Raw genomic sequence first — 20,923 nt, 5'->3', positions numbered from 1 at the left:
AATTTTACAGTGAGGAAGCCACTGATAATATTTTGAATGTTTAAAAGACTTCTACAAGGAGATGCCATTAGAGGAAATCTGAGACTTTGCCCTTGATCTTGATGAGTTGCTTTCTTATTGTCATTGTTTGAACGAGCTAGTGTTCCTATGTAGTGAAGAAAAACATTTCAAGACTTTAAAGTTACACACCTCATCTTCAGGTAAGATACTCTACTTGGCAGACAATTTTTAAAGGGCACAGTTTCTAGTCAGCATTTTTGCTATTGTATAAGTTAAGAAACAGAATTCTATAAAGAGCAAAGGAACATACAGTTAGCAACGTAGTAATTCATCCCCAGCATCAAGATAAAAGTGTCATACGCTTAAAAAAGAGTTTAGCTGCCATGGTTAATATTTTTAAGGTTCAATTATATGAAATTTGGAACATGGACTTAAAACTCATCTCTACTATTTAGTGTTGGTTCTGACTAGACCATTTACACATAAATGACTCGATGGGTAAAGTTCTAGACATAACTTACACACACACACATATACACATACATTTGACTCCATAACCCCACCACAAACCATGACTTAATGTTTCTCAAATATCCTTGATAAAAACAGTTAACAGAAGAACCTTTTAAAACCATTGATAGAACTTTCCAAGGAGATTCTGATTATCTAGACAGAGATTAGCAAATATATCAGATCACTTTGTGTCTTATGTATAAGACTTATGTCACACTCCTCCTGTGTGACAGTTTTGCTGCAGAACTTTATAACGCTAGAAAACATGTCTCTAATTTCCTGCAAAGCACTCCAGTAACAAACCTCAAGGTGGTCCTAAATAGCTTTTTGGAGTGAATGAGAGCCATAGTTCATGAAACCATAGTTTACCTGTGCGTTTTTTCTTCTCCTAGACTTTCAGGATTATTAGAGCAATCAAATACTGAAATGAATTATTAAAGAATATTGTTTTGAAATATTTATACAAGGAAAGCAATCTGGTTCAGATATTTACTTGCCGAAAGAGATTATCAATCTAGAACACAGTCAGCACTATACCTAAGGATCTATAGCTCTTTGATTCTTGGTACATTTTAACTAAACTCATTAAATGACTTCATAAATTAACAGAGATCAATTCAAAACAATTTGTCAGTGACATGAATAATCTTCAGTGACAAAAAAAGCCAATGTCTAATAAAATCCAGTAGAATTTTGTATTTCGCTATTGCTTTCAAATACTGTGGTTATTGAGATCTGGAAAAGAGCTCCGTCATATAGTTCATTCTTTATCTAGTTGAACGTGCAACACTCGAGAGAAAGAGACCGCATTTAGAATCATGACTGTAGTCACCCATTGCTACCAATGCCAAGTGAAAACTTTGCTGTGGTTTGTTGCTGATGTGTTGTTATTCCCTGATTTATTTTCAGCCTGTCGCCGTGTAATGAATCAATCATCCCACTTCTCTCTTGTTCCATTTGCTTGTTTATGACTACGACACATCATTTGTTTTCCTACAAGAAATCTTCAAAAAGTGGAGGAAAAAAGCAAATGCTTTATGACGCTCATTTGCCATAAAAGTTTGCACACTGTTTCTCCACGTGAATACATTTAGCATTTTTATTTAAAATCATTGCCCGCCCACGCCTCTGTCCCTGAACCATATTCTCCAATGAACATATAACTCTTAGGTTCTGTATTTCTCTTCGTAAGCAGAATTAGAGACGGATTCAAAAGGCTGATCCCACAGAGCTCATAAACTAGAGACAACCTCCTAAGAGTGCAAGTTTTCTCGACTACCCTGTGCTTCTAGGCATCTGTCAAGAGGGAGGCAACCACGAAAATGAGTAAGACCTTGAGAAGTGTGTACACCTTGTCAACAATGCTTTGTGTTTTAAACACGGTCCACTTTTACTAGGTTCTTGTTGGTCACCAACGGAGAGGGTTTGCATTTAACCCTATCTGCAGCATCATGAGAACGACACACAGAGAACATTCTGGCTGTACACAGTGAGACTATAATTCTTCTGTATTCCTTCCTGAAATTTTGGTTCAGGAGCCCATATATAATGGCATTGAGGCAGCTGTTGAAATATGCCATATAGTAACTCGCCACAAATAGCCACTCTGGGATCCTGGGTACCATGCTGGCGGGGTCTGAAGCCACGGCAAGACCAATCAAGTTGAGAGGAGCCCAGCAAATGGCAAAAAGTACAAAAACCACAAACATGGTGACAAAGTTCCTGAAGTCCTGTGGTTTCATTTTGGGTTTACTGTCAGGTTTCACCCTCCGCCTGACCCGAAGAACCAGGATCCATATTCTCAGGTAGCAGAAGATGACTACGGTCATAGGAACGAGGAAATGAAAGACCACTACCGCGATTGTGTATGCTGAGCTGACAGACTGCGTAAACGTGCAGGAGTAGATCCTCGGGTCGTACTGCAGGGTGCCGGTACGCAGGTTGGGCACGATCGCCACGAGGGTCAATATCCATATCAGGAACACGCAGCAGAGGGAATTCCTGTTACTGTACAGCTTGTCGTACTTGAGGCTGTGGCAGATGTAGCAATAGCGGTTGATGGCAATTCCAGTGATATTGAATATTGAGCCAATGACACTCAAGCCCATCAGGAACCCGCTAATTTGGCAGTGCAGATGGCCCAGATTCCACCCGTTGTTAAATATAGATATCAGCACCAAGGGGTATGGATACACGGCTACCACCAGGTCCGCAACTGCCAGGCTCACCACGAATAGATTTCCTAAAAGAGAAAGGTTTAGAAAATACAGGTTGTTACCGATCTTGTGCGGATTGCAGGGGTTTTCTTTCACAGTTCTTTTTGCTCAAAGAGCTCTTCTTACAACTCAGCTAACCGGGCATCGCAGCTGCCGCCGCATGATAAATGAAATGGAGGCCATCTTCACCAGGAAGTAAGCCCTGGTCAAGTCAGTTCTGCTGTTCACAAATTCCCACGTCCCTAAACCGAGGCATATTCCATGTTAGAAACTGATGTTCTTCAAACCATTTGATTTCTCTTATAATTAAAAAAAAAAAAATTTCGAGTTCAGTATACTCGTGTTACATATTTTGTTCTGGAATATTCTACATGGCCTGAGAAACCTCATGTCCCACATTTTCCCAAGTGACGTGTGACTTCTCTAAGTTCTGAGCTTTCTGTCCCTCTAACTCTTCAGTCACCCTCAAAGGCTGCCTCTAACTCCTGTTCTTGGGGAGCAATAAATCCTTGGCCATAGTGTAACAGTGAAGAGGAAAAGGGTTCTTTCGTCAACTGTCTGGGTTAGAATATTGACTTCACCCCCTTGCTAGCTGTCTCCCTGAGGCAAGTATCATCATCTCACCAGATGTCGACTTCCTCTTCTCTTAGATGGGGATAACGATAGTACCTTCTTCATAAGGGGATGATGAGCGCGAATTGAGACAGTCTATGTCAAGTACCAAGCAGAATCTGTCACGTGATAAGCGCTCCACAAATGTTGGTATTCTACAACACTCACCTCAATCCAAAGGAGAAGGTAGAAATACTTGTAGATTTCATAAAGAACTTAAGGTCTAAAAATTAAACCCTAAATATTTTCTATGTTAATAACGCAACACATTTTAAAGTCCAAAAACAAGGAACTCTAGTCAAATTTTAGAAGATACTCTGCAAGGATGTTCTTTACTTTGGTGGCTCATTTTGTCTTTGTTTCTTACTCTTCTTTCTGCCTTGAATGGCTCCTCTCTCTCGTTTTTAAAATGGTACCCCTTTTCCCAAACCCGTTTTCGATAGAAATGCCCAAAGCCTTTACTTACTTGCCCAACTATGTGGAAAACCTTCCTCTTTTGAAGGCTTCTAAATCACATTTTTATACCACATTTAATTTGGATTAACTTATGATAAATTTCATTCAATAAAACCTTACCGAATGCATTTAATAGGTGGTGGAGAAACAGAAATGTACAGTGATCCTATGATCCTTAAGCTTAGAAAAATAAGATAGAAAGAAGTACAATACGTACAGAAAAGGAATGCAGTGAGCATAAAGAAGTGGGGAGGAACATTCCAGGCAGAGTGACCTTATGTTTTGCATTTTATTATATTTGTGCACTTAACTTTGCTATATTTCCATACTGTAGTACCCTAAAAGTGTGTCCACCTCATAAATGCATCTAGAATAGTACCCACTTGGGACTTCTGTTCAAATGCTTGATGGCAGATATTAAATTGTCATCTCCCAATACCTGAAATAAAATCACCTTTGTAGGGGAAGTTCCTGTCTGGTTAATTTTATTTCACAGTCCTCCAAAAATTGCAAAGAAGTGAAGTAAGATAGTTGTGGCTAAAAAAAAAAAAAAAAAAAAAAAGTCATGGATTTGCCATTTAAGTAAGAATTTCAGATAAATTGTTGTAAATACAACTTCTTCAAAAGCTGGCTATACGAGGCCAAATTAAAGCAATCAGAACAAATTTATGTCTCCCCACAGAACAATTCCAATCGCCAGTGAAATATTTAAATTCCAACGTGGGCATGTTTTAATGAATTTTTAACTCAAAGTGGGTAATACTTTAAAAATATGTACAATATGTGAAATTCAGCTACAACTTGTCATCGAAGCAGTACATTTTTACCTAAAACGTTATAATGACAAATGGACATAAATAGATTTATTTTTCAAGAGGCTAAAACTGAGATCATAAACCGTGTCACAGGTTTGTTTCATAGCATTCATCCTCTGCCCCATGTAGTTCGCAGCAATTAGGCTTCTTTTTTTAAGTCGTTACATTAATTAAATCATTTGTTTAGTTTTCTTTGAACTAATCCCATTTTACCAGAGTTGGGAGAAAAAAAACAATTAAGCCATAGGCTCTTTGTAGATGTGGCTAATAGTGTCTCAGCTGGAAGCTTTATCACATCTGCAATGTGTGCGTAGAGGGTGTGTGTGTTGGGGAGAAGAATGATAAGGTAAGAGTAATTAACTTAATCATGATCATCCACATTGTAAGATCACCTATTTCATCTCAGCCCTGTGTGTGTCCAGATAGACCGCCATCTCTCCATTTTTGCAGGCACCCAACCCTCTGTACAACCAGCACAACAACGCATTCTGAAATTTCGAGTAAGTCCTGTGAACGGCTAGCAATTCCTCTTCTGTTGGATTTACGTCCAGCCCTTGCCCCAGAGGAACTGTAGACTCAGAGGATGTTAAGATGGGGAGGAACACTAGTGATCATGCAGGATAATTCCTACTTTTTAGAGGTGAGGAAAGCTGAGAAACGGGGAACTCAATCGGAAGAAGTCATACCATGAATGCAAGATTGCCACGGCGCTGTTTATTTGTTAATGTCGCTCGGTGCATTTCCCTAAGAGAGTTCCTGTGGCTAGAAGTAGGTGAGGGTTGGGTAATGGGCCCTCTGGCCAGGCAGGCCCTGGCTTAGAGCCTCTTTAGGCATAATTCTAAAAAAGCATCTTAGAAGCAGAATGAGGGGAAGGCAGTTACGGGTCTCTGTACCGGTAACAAGAAGATACCGCAAACAGCCTCACGATGATTAAAGACACAGGCAAACTATAAAGTGCTGAGCGAACAAGCATTCTGGTGAATAACACCTTAAATTGTAAGTGAAATGTGGCACGGATGTGAGTAAGATCAGATAGCAGACAGCTGAAGAGTTGCCTTGGCTGAACCGCCTCCTTCAGCACGAGTCCGGGGACTTCCCTCTGGGAATGACCAGAGCAAGGGGTCATCGCCTTGCTATTTAGAAATACTTTTCTTCTTACCATCTTCCCACAGCTCAAGCTGTTAAGTCCATGAGGGCGGCGCCCATCTTACGCATCTTTCTCCCCCTACGACGGGGCCTGGCGCAGAGTCGTGTCTTGACACAAAATGCAGAGTGGGTCTATCTTATATGGACTAAGCTGAAAGGGCATTTGCATGCAGAGCTTCAGGGTTTTCTGTTCCCCGGCAGAGACCATTGCATGACTGTGCTTCGCAGCAGTCGAGTCCTCTGTGCGCTTCCAGGCGGGCGTACGGCCCCAGGCACTGTGGGGGCTCTGGCCCTCTCACTCCTGTCCCCGGCCTGCAGTGAGGGTCGCCGATGCAGGGGGCCCACAGCGTCTCCTGCTCCTTCTCGGAGCTCCAGCCTGGCTTGGAGAAAGGGAGACTCACAAGAGTTCAGTCCGTCCTCCTGGGTTCCAGCCCTTCCTCCAACGATCTCGTTTGCCCTTGCTTTCCCTCTTGACATCCATCTTTTCTTCTCAGGTGCCTTATCTATAGACTCTAGGCTCGTGATGGTTAATTTGAGGTGTCAGCACGACCAGGGTCATGGGATGCTCAGGGAGCTGGTTAAACATCACTTGTGGGTGTGTCTGGAAGGGTGGTTCCAGAGGAAATTAGCATTTGAATGAACAGACCAGGTAAAGCAGAGGTCCTCCGGTGTCAGCCAATCCAGTAAGGGCCTGACTAACACAGAAAAGTTGAAGGAAAGGGAAACTCAGTCTCTCTGCCTGCCTCCTTAGGCTGGAACATCAGTCTTCTCAGTCTGTAGAATGGGATGACAGTACAGGTGCTCTCGGGTCTTGGGATTCAGACCAGAACTACACCAGCTCTCCTGGGTCTCCAGCTTATAGATAGTAGACTGAGGGACTTCTCAGCCTCCACAGTCAAGCGAGCCAGTTCTTGGTAATAAATACAGTAAGCCAATATAATGTTATAGGATATATAATATATTAATAAAATAGATATACTAATAAACTAATAGAATATACTATTCTAAATAGAATATATACTAGCATACTAATAGACTACCTATTCTGTTATTTATTCTATATATCCTATGTCCTACTGCTATATAGAGAACATATTCTCTGAATAGAATACGTTGAATATACTACTAGAATATATATATTCTGTTGGCTCCGTTTCTCTGACGAACCCTGGCCAATACAAGGCCCCGGCACCAGACATAGAAGCAACAGCTTCAACTGAATAGTTTAATCAGCTCCCATAATTGCTCTACTCATTTTGTTTCTCAAATTGATTGAACCCTGACTGATATAAAAGTTGGTACTAGAAGTAGACCGAGAAACTTTAAGGAGGGTTTCTCTGTGTTGGTTCTTAGTGGCCTGGATTTAATTCTCTAATGGCATTAGATTTAAAGGCATTAAAAACCTTGTTTCCGGGAGCGAGGAGGACCCTGGTAGTTCATGGCATACAGTGGCAAAAGAGTTATTTAAATTATCACCTATTTTCATCTTCCAAGGTGAAGAACGAGTTGGTGCATCACCCTCCTACCACTAAATACACACACACACACACACACACACACACACACACACACACCCCTAATTTTGACATGCTACACCAATCCGTTTACTGAGTAACCCAAAAAGCAGGCAGTTTCGAGTAGAGCCGAGAATAAGAAAAGTCTCTGAAAGCTATTCTACCATTGGACTCATATGATCCAATGGTGTTTGAATTGTTTGTAGTAGATCTGGAGATGTAAGGCTCCCTTACCAGGCACATAGGAGTGACTTATAACCATAGACTCAACATTTTGTGACAAATCTATGCCTTCCTTTGCAGACTAGAATTCCCCTTTAGAGAAACAGTCATTGGCTTGACTGAAAACTTGACCACAGATGACCAAGTGACCGTGTGATCTGAAAAATCTCTTATGGACTACGTATTGTCTGACCCGCTAAAATCAATCAAGATGGCCTGCACCGTATAGAACAGAAGTGGTGTAGACAAAATCTGGCCCAAGCATGTATTGAGGGCACAAGGAAATTTCGTGAGCAAGTGTCACAGATGCCCGTGGCCCACCTTCCTACCACATTGCCCCCTTTTTCACAGCCTCCACCTATGGCCTCATGAGGAGTCCCCTGTGGTCAGTTAATAAGGAAGGAAAAAACTCCTGGCATGCTTTACTGATGGTTTCTCGTGACATGCTAGTCCTGTCCCAAATGTTGCAGCACTACAGGCCAACTATACCCAGTGAATAGAACTTTGAACAGAACTTGAAACTGCTTGTTGATTTTGCCTGGAAACAGAGATGGCCCCAGGCACACACTTACCCTGATTCATAGACAGTGGCTAATGGTATAGCGAGATGGTCAAGGACTGGAAGGAACAGGTTTAGAAAACTGGTAACACAGGAAGCCGGAGAAAGAGTAGGAACACAGGCCTCTCAGAATGGGCAATGAGTATGAAGATACGTGTGTCCCATACGAAACTCACCAGAAAGCAATCTCAGCAGAAGAGGATCTGGGGTATTTTGTTTGTTTTTTTTGTTTTGGGGGGTTTTTCTTTTGTTTTTAGCCAGAAGAGGATCTTTTTTTTTTAATTTATTTTTTAAATTTACGTCCAAGTTAGTTAGCATATAATGCAACAATGATTTCAGGAGTAGATTCCTTAATGCCCCTTACCCAAGCCCATCCCGCCTCCCACAATCCCTCCGGGAAGCCTCTCTTTGTTCTCTGTATTTAAGAGTCTCTCATGTTTTGTCCCCTTCCCTGTTTTTATATTATTTTCCTTCCCTTCCCTTATGTTCATCTGTTTTGTCTCTTCAAGTCCTCAAATGAGTGAAGTCATAAGATACTTGTCTTTCTCTGACTTACTAATTTCACTTAGCATAATACCCTCTAGTTCCATCCATGTAGTTGCAAATAGCAAGATTTCATTCTTTTTCATTGCTGAGTAATACTCCATTGTATACGTATACCACACCTTCTTTATCCATTCATTCGTCGATGAACATTTGGGCTCTTTCCATGCTTTGGCTGTTGTCGATAGGGCTGCTATAAACATTGGGGTGCATGTGCCCCTTCAAAACAGCACACCTGTATCCCTTGGATGAATACCTACTAGTGCAATTGCTGGGTCATAGGGTAAAGCTACTTTTAATGTTTTGAGGAACCTCCATACTGTTTTCCAGAGTGGCTGCACCAACTTGCATTCCCACCAGCAGTGCAAAAGAGATCCTCTTTCTCCGCATCCTTGCCAACATCTGTGGTTGCCTGAGTTGTTCATGTTAGCCATTCTGACGGATATGAGGTGGTATCTCATTGTGGCTTTAATTTGTATTTCCCTGATGATGAGTGATGTGGAGCATTTTTTCATGGCTTGGTTGGCCATGCAGATGTCTTCTTTGGAGAAGTGTCTATTCATGCCTTTTGCCCATTTCTTCCCTGGATTATTTGTTTTTTGGGTATTGAGATTGATAAATTCTCTATAGATTTGGCATACTAACCCTTTATCTAATATGTCATTTGCAAATATCTTCTCCCATTCTGTCGGTTGCCTTTTAGTTTTGCTGATTGTTTCCTTCGCTGTGTAGAAGCTTTTTATTTTGATGAGGTCCCAGTAGTTCATTTTTGCTTTTGTTTCCCTTGCCTCTGGAGACATGTTGAGTAAGAAGTTGCTGTGGCCAAGGTCAAAGAGGTTTTTGCCTGTTTTTTCCTCTAGGATTTTGATGGCTTCCTGTCTTACATTTAGATCTTTCATCCATTTTGAGTTTATTTTTGTGTATGGTGTAAGAAAGTGGTCCAGGTTCATTCTTCTGCATGTTGCTGTCCAATTTTCCCAGCACCACTTGCTGAAGAGACTGTTTTATTCCATTGAATATTCTTTCCTGCTTTGTCACAGATTAGTCGGCCATATGTTTGTGCGTCCATTTCTGGGTTCTCTATTCTGTTCCATTGATCTGAGTGTCTGTTTTTGTGCCAGTACCATACTCTCTTGATGATTACAGCTTTGTAATACAGCTTGAAGTCTGGAATTGTGATGACTCCAGCTTTGGTTTTCTTTATCAAGATTGCTTTGGCTATTAGCAGTCTTTTCTGGTTCCATACAAATTTTAGGATTGTTTGTTCTAGCTCTGTGAAGAATGCTGGTGTTATTTTGATAGGTATTGCATTGAATATGTAGACTGCTTTGGGTAGTATTGACATTGTAACAATACTTGTTCTTCCTATCCAGGAGCAGAGAATATTTTTCCTTTTTTTTTTGTGTCTTCTCCAATTTCTTTCATAAGATTTCTATAGTTTTCAATTTTAGATTTTTCACCTCTTTGGTTAGTTAGATTTATTCCTAGGTATTTTATGGGTTTTGGTGCAATTGAAAATGAGATCGATTCCTTGATTTCACTTTTTGTTGCTTCATTATTGGCATATAAGAATGCAACTGATTTCTGTGTATTTTTTGTATCCTGCAACTTTGCTGAATTCATGGATCAGTTCTAGCAGGTTTTTTTGGTGAAATCTTCTAGGTTTCCCATATAGAGATCATGTCATCTGTGAAGAGTAATTTGGGTGCCTTTTATTTCTTTGTGTTGTCCGATTGCAGAGGCCAAGATTTCCAATACTATGTTGAATAACAGTGGTGAGAGTGGACATCTGTATCTTGTTCCTGACCTTAGGGGGAAAGCTCTCAGTTTTTCTCCATTGAGGATGATATTAGCAGTGGGTCTTTGATATATGGCTTTTATGATCTTGAGGTATGATCCTTCTATCCCTTCTTTCTTGATGGTTTTTATCAAGAAACGATGCTATATTTTGTCAAATGCTTTCTGTGCATCTGTTGAGAGGATCATGTGGTTCTTGTCCTTTCTTTTATTGATGTGATGAATCACATTGATTGTTTTGTGGACACTGAACCAGCCCTGCATCCAGGTATAAATCCCACTTGCTTGTGGGATAATTTTTGAATAATTCTTTTAATGTATTGTTGGATCCAGTTGTCTAATATTTTGTTGAGGATTTTTGCATCCATATTCATCAGGAAAATTGGTCTATAGCTCTCCTTTTTAGTGAGGTCTTCATCTTGTTTTGGAATGAAGGTAATGTTGGCTTCGTAAAAAGAGTTTGGAAGTTTTCCTTCTGTTTCTATTTTTTGGAACAACTTCAAGAGAATAGGTGTTAACTCTTCCTTAAATGTTTGATAGAATTCCCCCGGAAAGCCATCTGGCCCTAGACTCTTGTTTTTTGGCAGATTTTTGATTACTAATTCCATTTCTTTACTAGTTATGGGTCTGTTCAAATTTTCTATTTCTTCCTGTTTCAGTTTTGGTAGTTTATATGTTTCTAGGAATTTGTCCATTTCTTCCAGATTGCCCATTTTATTAGCGTATAATTTCTCATAATATTCTTTTATTATTGTTTGTATTTCTGCTGTTGTGGTTGTGATCTCTCCTCTTTCATTCTTGATTTTATTTATTTGGGTCCTCTCCTTTTTCTTTTTGATCATACTGGCTAGTCGTTTATCAATTGTTAATTCTTTCAAAGAACCAGCTCCTGGTTTCATTGATCTGTTTTTTGGGTGATTTTTTTTTGTTTGTTTGGTTTCAATAGCATTGATCTCTGCTCTAATCTCTATTATTTCCTGACTTCAGTTGGTTTGGGTTTTATTTGCTGTTCTTTTTCCAGTTCTTTAAGGTGTAAGGTTAGGTTGGGTATCTGAGACCTTTCTTCCTTCTTTAGGTAGGCCTGGATTGCTACATACTTCACTCTTATGACTGCCTTTGCTGCGTCCCAAAGGTTTTGGGCTATGGTGTTATCATTTTCGTTGGCTTCCATGTACTTTTTAATTTCCTCTTTAACTTCTTGGTTATCCCATTCATTCTTTAGTAGAATGTTCTTTAGTCTCCAACTATTTGTTATCTTTCCAAATTTTTTCTTGTGGTTGATTTTGAGTGTCATAACATTATGGTCTGAAAATAGGCACGGTATGATCTCTATCTTTTTGTACTTGATGACAGCTGATTTGTGTCCGAGTATGTGATCTAATCTGGACAGCATTCCATGTGCACTGGAGAAGAATGTATGTTTTGCTGCTTTAGGATGAAATGTTCTGAATGTATCTGTTAAGTCCATCTGGTCCAGTGTGTCATTCAGAGCCGTTGTTTCCTTGTTGATTTTCTGTTTAGATGATCCGTCTATTTCTCTAAGTGGGGTGTTGAAGTCTCCTACTGTTATGGTATTATTATCAATGAGTTTCTTTTTGTTTGTGATTAATTGATTTATATATTTGAGTGCTTTCACATTTGGCGCATAAATGTTTACAATTGTTAGGTCTTATGGGTGGATAGACCCCTTAGTTATGATATAATGCCCTTCTTCGTCTCTTATTACAGTCTTTATGTTAAAGTCTAGATTGTCTGATATAAGTATGGCTATTCTGGCTTTCTTTTGTCTAGAAGAGGATCTTAATGACACCGCCTGTGTACATTGATCTTCGTTCAGCCACCACTGTCCCTGACCACTAGGCTCACAAAGTTATGCACCGGAAACAGAAGTTATTAATGGGCCCAGCAACACAGAGTACTACTCATTAAAATGACCTGGTTATAGCCACTGCTGACCTGGTGTGTCAGCAACCTGTCAACAGCAGAGACCAACACTGATATGGCGCCACTCCCCAAGAATATCAGCCAGACAACAGCCGTAGATTGATTACATTGGACCACTGCCATCATCAGAGGGGAAGTACTTTGTTCACAGTGGAATAGAAGCATATTCTGGATCTGGATTTGCCTTTCGTACCCTTAATTCTTCCACCAAGCTGACATTCATAGACTTACAAGATGCCTTTGTCTTTGTTTATGGTAAAAACACTGCTTCTGATGGAGGAACTCAATTTACAGCAAATGAAGCAAGGCATTGCGGTAGAATGCCTTGTGAAGGTTTAGTTCCAGCACCAGCTGGATGAGCCTAGGGTGTCCCCCAGGGTGTGGTGTGTGTTCTAAATCAGTGACTGGATTCATGGATCAGAAAATCAAGGGTGGAAATGGTCATTTTTCTTCACCTAATTATCCTAGTGATACCCTAGCAAAACATTTGCTTCCTGCCCTCACAACTGTAGGTTCTGTTCTCAAGTCTTAGCTCCCAAGAGAAGAATGCTCCACCAAGAGACATAACATTGGTTTCCCCAAACTGGAAGTTGAGACTGCCACCTGGCTGCTTTGGGCTCCTCCTCCCAGGGAATCAATAGACCGTCCCGAAGGCGGTGATTAATCCTGATTTTCAAGGGAAAACTGGGTTGTTACCACACAGTAGGAGCAGTGATGTGTGTATGTCTGCAATGCAGGAACCCCCGGCAGTGCCTTGGTTTTGCCACACCCTGTGATTAAAGCCAAAGGAAAACCAAGCATCCCAATTGAGGCAGAAATGCCAATGTGGGGAACTTTGAGGAGGAAAGTTTGAGTCACCTGACAGGCAAGAAATCTCTCTCCCTAACACTGTATAAAGTTTGGGCCTTGAGTTTGTCCTCATCAACATGTTGCTACTCTAGCTATCTTGGTCCTAATTTGGTAACAATTAAATCTGTGCAATGATGTAACCTGCGGAGAATTCATTTGCTTATGTGGACCCTCTTCAAAATGCTGGCGGGGGGAGCCCATTACCATGGCAGGCTGGTCTCTGGGTTGTTTGTTACCTCTTCTCTATGTCACAGGCCTTGGAGTAGATGTTGCCCATATCTTTTCCAAGTCCCTTTTTCAAGTCCCTCTGCCAGGCTGGTAGGTGCACTTACCCCTGGAATTTTGATGAAGGTTGGGTGCTTCCATTTAGTTGCAGCTACACCCTTCTCCAGAGAGTTGCCCTCAGTTGAGTAGACAATGGATGACCAATTGACAATGGAGTACAAAAGGCCAGCCCCTTCACCTTCAATGGCTACAACTCTGTGGTTGGATTTACACCCGGAGGCCTCAACTTCTCAGATCAGGCCAAGTCTCCGCTGGACCTGAGATCCTTTCCTTGCTTGCCTCTCCCTGCCCTAGTCAGCGTCCCTCACCCACCACAGGTCTCTCCCGAGAGCACTCCCTCAACAAAGCAGGAGAGCGAACATGCCAGCTCCCTCTCAGGTTCTGTTTCTAGGCAACCTGAGATAGACAGACGTTCAGCTCTGTGATGCAGTTAGGTGGTTTTCTACACAAGTCACCCACTTCTAAGATAAAAAAAAAAAAGAAAAACTACTTACTATGCTATCTTACAGAAACAAACCAACCAGCCATATTGGGTAGAAGGTCCAGAGTTTAAATGCTTTTTGGTATTGCTTATTTTTTTTAAGTTTATTTATTTGAGAGACAGAGAACATGCGTCCTCCTGAGCAGGGAAGAGGTGGAGAAAGAGGGAGAGACAGAGAATCCCAAGCAGGCTCCACACCGTCAGCACGGAGCCCGACGTAGGGCTCCAGTTCACTGACCTGAGCCGAAATCAAGAGTCAGATGCTTAACGGACTGAGCCGCCCAGGTGCCCTGGTACTGCTTTTCAATCCTTTCATCCTTGTTATGTGTACACGTTTCCAACATCAAACCAGCACATGCCCCAATCATGTCCATAGAAGTCTGTCTCCCTCTAAAGACCTCTTGAGGTCCAGGACTGTGACTGCACAGTGCCTGGCACGTAGCACATGATCGGGAACAGTTTTCTGGGTGAACAAAGGTACCCTTAAGTCGCTAAACCTCACTCATGCAAAGGTAGAAATTAGTTCCTTTTTTTTTTTTTGGCTCTTATTTGCCAGGATGTTGGTTTTCTCAACGGGCCAGTATTAGCCTGGAGTTGGACTTGGAAAGCAAGATTAGAGACCCCCTGAGTTATTGTTCATAATTAAAAATATAAAACCCTGGCTGTGCCTGAATTGTGCCTAACATCAAAGAGATAAAGACCAGTTTAAAGAGCGAAAAAATATACGTTGGCCACTCTTGAAAACATTTTTCATTTGTTTCACGCAGCAAATCCCATAGACTCACATCTAAGAAGTCTGGCTTAAAGAAGAAGCTATCTATTTCGCATATCAAAGCTCACAGGCAGTGCCTTACATTCTTAGATTTCAAAGGACTATATTTGAGGGACTTGTCTTTTCAGATTATTGGAGGCAGCGTGGACCGTAAGTTTAGAAACAAAAACATCTGCATTCAGATCCTGGCTATGACACCTGCTAACCACCCTCGGGTAAGTCACAGCTTCCCGGAGCCTCGGGCTCCTAATATGTAATGAATCAGGGTAACAATGACCACAGTGAGGAGTTGAGAGAGCGCATAGAGCACATTTGGCTTTGGATAAATATTTATTCCTTCTCTTCCACCGTGATGAAAACCACGTGTTGTGCTTCACAGAAAGTTCCTCCCCGGTCAGAAAGCGCTGGCTGAGGTGGCCTCTGTCCCGGCAAGGACTCCTCTCCCAATCCCTGCCGTCTTGCAGGGCTCTTCCTGGACACATAAGCCTCCTTTTATCCTTCTGGCTACCAGCCCTTTCTTCTCCCCTCAAAGGGGAGCCCCCTCCTCTCCCTCTCTTGTCTTCCCACCTGCTTTCAACTCACCTTCCTGTAACATCTGGATTCTACGCACACCGCGTCGCTGAAACTTCCCTCCAGTCATCAGGGGCATTCTTAATGAGCCTTCACTCAGCCCTCCTCCTCCTCATGGTCCTGACATCTAATACCCTGTCCACGTAAACCGTCCATATACTACCCTGTGCGAAGAGTGTAACATACAATGCATGTGATACCTGATCACACCTTAGATTTTCGCTGTCTTGCTTCCTTGACCCCACTTGCCTCCCTGGCTCTTCGACGCTCTGTCTGCATCTCACTGTTTTCCCGGTCCTACTCCTTACCTCGGTGGTGACTCTTTAACACTGTAAACTTGAGTTGATCGACGGAGTGTCTTGGCTGTTCTGTTACCATACGGTAATATATGTAGTAAAAGAGACTAGGAAAACTTCCACATACCATAAAGTGACATGACCCTCGAGCTGTAGTCCAGTTTTCAATTTTTAAAAGTGTGAAATCCTGCCAAGAACTCTCCTCATTTTCTAGATCTCATTACTCTTTTCCCAGAAGGGTGGTTTAGGGAGATGTTTGTAATATGTAAATATCCACATTACAGTCCCATTGATTCGGCCTTTCATGTACAAGCTAAACACAAACTACCCATGTCAGCGGGGAGCCTGGGAAGATGGCGGAGTAGAAGGGCCCTGAGCTCACCCTGTCCCACGTTGACAGCTAGACATCATCCGCATCCAAGTTAGTGACCTGGAGAGCGACCTGAAGACTGGAAGGGCAGACTCCGCAACTACATATAGAGAGGAAGCTGCATCCGAAAGGTTGGGAAGGGCAGAAAGGTGGAGAGGGGCTGGCTGCGGGAGGGAGGGAGCCACCTGCACGGAGAGGGCAGAGAAACGGGCCCTCGCACCAGGGAGCTCACACGGGGAAAACTAATGCCCATACGGTTTGACTATAAGAGCCAAAGGGCAGGCTGACTTGAGTTTGTAAAACCAGCGGGACTTGGAGCCTGGAGCTTTAAGAGTCAGCTGACTCAGCACTGGGCCACCCAGGCACCAGGGATGGCCAAGTGGCCGCCCTTAAAGAGACACGGCCTGTGTGGAGAGGCAACGTACACACAGCCGTTTACGCAAGGCTGGGAGGCAAAGAGGAGACAGGTCTGTTGGTAATGGTTTGGGAGTGTGTTCATGCCGCTTCCCGGCATAAACATGGGGCCACCTGAAGGGGGCAGGGTTGCACACACACGTGTACCTCAGCACAGGCCTCAGGGCAAATTTGGCGAAAGCTGTGCCCGTGCCCCACCCGGCCACTGCTGCTTGCCTGGCGGCACCCCCTGCCCAGACGCTGGGGGCACAGCTGTCTCCCTGCCCCGGGCCCAGCCGTGTGCTCGACAAACAGCCCCCAGCCACCACAGCGCTGCAGAAGATCTGGCCTAGGACTAGTGGCCCAACGTGAATTTTGCTACCACCAGTGCCCCGTTCTCAAGGTCCCTGCAGACCGGCACCCTCAGAGCTGGCCTGCCTGGGTCCCGCTCATACCACACAAAGCAGACAAAACCAGCAACTGGCAAAGAGTCCATGCGGACGACTGCACGGAAAGGAAAAGTGACTCAGACGCAGCAGCAGGGCATAAGCAACACACACGGGACACTCTCCTGAAGTGCCAGGTTCTGGTGAACAGGGGACTCGAGGACCTCTTCTTCATAAAGTCACTACTTTCGAAACAGAAGACACAGCTGCCTTTTTTTTTTTTTAACAGAGAAATAGGCACGGAGAGGCAGACAAAATGAGGAAACAGAGAAGTTTATCCCAAATGAATGAACAGGACAAGGGCACAACCTGAGATCTAAGTGAAACAAATATAAGGAAGATGCCTGATAGAGAATTTAAAGCACTGATCATAAGGGTCTTTACCGGAGGAGCACTACTTACATTAGACAAAATAGGTTTTAAAACAAAGACTGTAAGAAGAGAAAAAGAAGAACACTATATAATTATAACATAATCTTCAATAAAAAGAACAATTGTGAATATTTTTTTAATATAATATTGTCAAGTTAGCTAACATACAGTGTATACAGTGTGCTCTTGGCTTCAGGAGTAGATTCCCGTGATTCGTCACTTACGTACAACACCCAGTGCTCATCCCAACAAGTGCCCTCCTCCATGCCCATCACCCATTTACCCCTCTCTCCTCCATCAACCCTCAGTTTGTTCTCTGTATGTAAGAGTCTCTTATGGTTCGTTTCCCTGTTAGTAACTATTTTTTCCCCTTCCCTTCCCCCATGGACTTCTGTTAAGTTTCTCAATTCCACATATGAGTGAAAACATATGATATCTGTCTTTCTCTGACTGACTTATTGCACTTAGCATAATACCCTCCAGTCCATCCACGTTGTTGCAAATGGCAAGATTTCATCCTTTTTCATTGATGAGAAGTACTCCCATTGTGTGTGTGTGTGTGTGTATATATATATATAATATAATATATATATATAACACATATATATACACATTATATAACATATTATATATATATATATATAATATATAATAATATATATATATATACATAAAACCACTTCTTTATCCCTTCATCTGTTGATAGACATCTGGGCTCTTTCCACGACTTGGCTATTGTTGATAGCCCTGCTATAAACAGGGATACATGTGTCCCTATGAATCAGCACTCTTGTATCCTTTGGATAAATTCCTAGTAGTATTATTGCTGGGTCGTAGAGCAATTCTATTTTTAATTTTTTGAGGAAACTCCACCCTGGTTTTCAGAGTGGCTGCATCAGTTTGCATTCCCACCAACAGTGCAAGAGGGTTTCCCTTTCTCCACATCCTTGCCAACATCTGTTTCCTGAATTTTTAATTTTAGCCCTTCTGACAGGTGTGAGGTGGTAGCTCATTGTGGTTTTGGTTTGTATTCCCCTGACAATGAGTGATGTTGAGCATCTTTTCATGTGTCTGTTAGCCATCTGGATGTCTTCTTTAGAAAAATGTCTGTTCATGTCTTCTGCCCATTTCTTCACTGGATCATTTGTTTTTCAGGTGTTGAGTTTGGTAAGTTCTTAATAGATTTTAGATACTAACCCTTTATCTGATATGTCATTTGTAAATATCTTCCCCCATTCTGTCAGTTGCCTTTTAGTTTTGTTGAGTGTTTCCTTTGCTGTGCAGAAGCTTTCTAGCTTGACGAAGTCCCAATAGTTCTTTTTCTCTTTTTTTCCTTGCCTTTGGAGACATGTTGAGTAAGAAGTTGCTGCATCTGAGGTCAAAGAGGTTGTTGCCTGTTTTCTCCTCTAGGGTGTTGATGGTTTCCCGTCTCACATTTAGGTCTCATCCATTTTCAATTTATTTTTGTGTGTGGTGTAAAAAAGTGGTCCAGGTTCATTCTTCTGCATGTTGCTGTCCGGTTCTCCCAGCACCATTTGCTAAAGAACTATCTTTTTTCCATTGGATACTCTTTCCTGCTCTGTCAAAGATTAGTTGGCCATACATTTGTGGGTCCAATTCTGGAATCTCTATCCTAGTCCATTGGTCTATGTGTCTGTTTTTGTGCCAATACCATACTGCCTTGATGATTATAGCTTTGTAGTACAGGCTAAAGTCTAGGATTGTGATGCCTCCACCTTTGGTTTTCTTTCTATTTATTTTTGTGAGAGGAAGAGCATGTATGGGGGAGGACTTGAGAAAAGAGGGGAAGACGTGAGTGAGACCCTTAACACAGAGATAAGGAATATCATAGCAGGGATAAAGGACTTAATAAATGCAATGAGAAACATGCCTGATGGAATGAATAGCAGGATGGAAGAAGCAGAAAAACAAGTTAATGACCTAGAAGACACAGTAATGGAAAGTAATCAAGCTAAATGGAAGAGAGAAAAAGAATTACACAAACTAAGTACAGACTTGGAAAACTCAGTGACTCCATGAAACATAATAACATTCATGTTTTAGGAGTCCCAGAAGAAGAGAGAGAGAAAGATGAGGCAGAGAGTTTATTTGAAGAAACAGTACCTGTAAACTTCCCTAATCCGGGGAAGGAAACTTCCCTAATCTGGAGACATCCAGATTCAGCAGGCACAGAGAACTCCCATCAAAATCAACAGAAGCAGGCACCAAGGCTTATTATAATTAAATTTACAAAATAGAATGATAATAAGTTTTAAAAGCAGAAAGACAAAGGAAGCCCTTAACTAACAAGAGAAAATCCATAAGGCTAGCTGGAGATTTTTCAACAGAAACTTAGCAAGTCTGAAGGGAGTACCGTGATACATGCAAAATGCTGAATGGGAAAAATCTGCAGCCAAGAATATTCTACCCAGGAAGGCTAAGGTTTAGAATAGAAGGAGAGATAAAGAGTTTCCCAGGCAAAGACTAAAGGAGTTCATGACCACTAAACTAGCCGTACAGGAAACAGTAAAGAGGACTTTTTGAATGGAACAGAGAGGCCCAATGTGGCAATATAAAGGTAGGAAACATAAAAGCAGTAAAAATGAATATTTATGTAAAAAATCAGTCAAGGCACCAACAATAACATATACCTAAAATGTGGGGAGGAAAGGAGAAAATAAAAGGTTCAAACTTAAATGACCATTGGCTTAATATAGACTGTTATATGCAAAAGAGGTTGTATACAAACTTAATGGTAACTGTATATTAAAATCCACTAATAAATATGCAAAGAATAAAGAGAAAGGAATCCAAATATATAACTAACCAAAATCCACAAAACATGAAAGAAATAGAGGAAAGGATCAGAGAAAATCTTCAGAAACAACTAAAAACAAGTAATAAAATGGCAATAAATACATGTCTATCAATAATTACGTTGAATTTAAATGGACTAACTACTCCCATCAAAAGACAGAGTGACAGAATGGATTAAAAAAAAAACAATATTTATGTGCTTCCTATAAAAGAATCATTTTAGACCTAAAGTCTCCTGAGATTGAAAGTGAGAGGATGGAGAAATATCTATGACACAAATGGAGGTCAAAAGAAAGCCGGAGTAGCAATACTTACATTAGACAAAATGGGCTTTAAAACAAAGACTGTAATAGAAAATAAGAACACTATAATATAATATAATATAATATAATATAATATAATATATCTTCAGCAAGAATATTAAACAATTGTAAATATTTATTTTTTAATGTTTATTTTTGAGAGAGAGCGTAAGTGGGGGAGGGGCATAGAAAGAGGAAGAGAGAGGATCCCAAGCAGGCTCTGCTCTGTAGGCACAGAGCCCAACATGGGGCACAGTCTCACAAACTTGTGAGATCATAATGTGAACGAAACTCAAGAGTCAAATGCTTAACTGACTGAGCCACCCAGATGCCCCACAATTGTAAATATTTATACACCCAACATAGAAGCACCTGAATACAGAAAACAGTTAATGACAAACGTACAGGAACTAATCGATAGTAATACAATGGTAGTTAGGGACTTTAACACCCCACTTACATCAATGGACAGAGTATGTACACGGAGCATCAACAAGGAAACAATGGGTTTGAATGACACGCTGGAACAGATGGATTTAACAGATAATTTCAGAATATTCCATCCTAAAACAGCAGAATACACATTCCAAGTGCACAGGTGCACATGGAGCATTCTCCAGAATGGATCACATG

The 20,923-nt window shown here is 41.5% G+C and overlaps 1 protein-coding gene across 1 annotated transcript in view; it reads right to left on the bottom strand.

Moving 5' to 3' along the window:
• Window positions 1-1,886: 1,886 nt before the first annotated feature.
• MTNR1A (melatonin receptor 1A) overlaps window positions 1,887-20,923 on the bottom strand; it is a 38,542-nt gene continuing 19,505 nt past the window's right edge. The window contains exon 2 of the mRNA XM_047090534.1: window positions 1,887-2,755. Coding sequence (XP_046946490.1) covers window positions 1,887-2,755 — 869 coding nt within the window. The remainder of the gene's footprint in view (window positions 2,756-20,923) is intronic.

The sequence above is a fragment of the Lynx rufus genome, unplaced genomic scaffold (genome assembly GCF_022079265.1).
Source record: "Lynx rufus isolate CCGP_SWC_20201006 ecotype Redwood Valley unplaced genomic scaffold, mLynRuf1.p SCAF_3, whole genome shotgun sequence".
Lineage (NCBI taxonomy): Eukaryota > Metazoa > Chordata > Mammalia > Carnivora > Felidae > Lynx > Lynx rufus.
The sequence above is the reverse complement of the archived record's forward strand: the minus strand, read 5'-3'. Positions and strand labels throughout refer to the sequence as shown.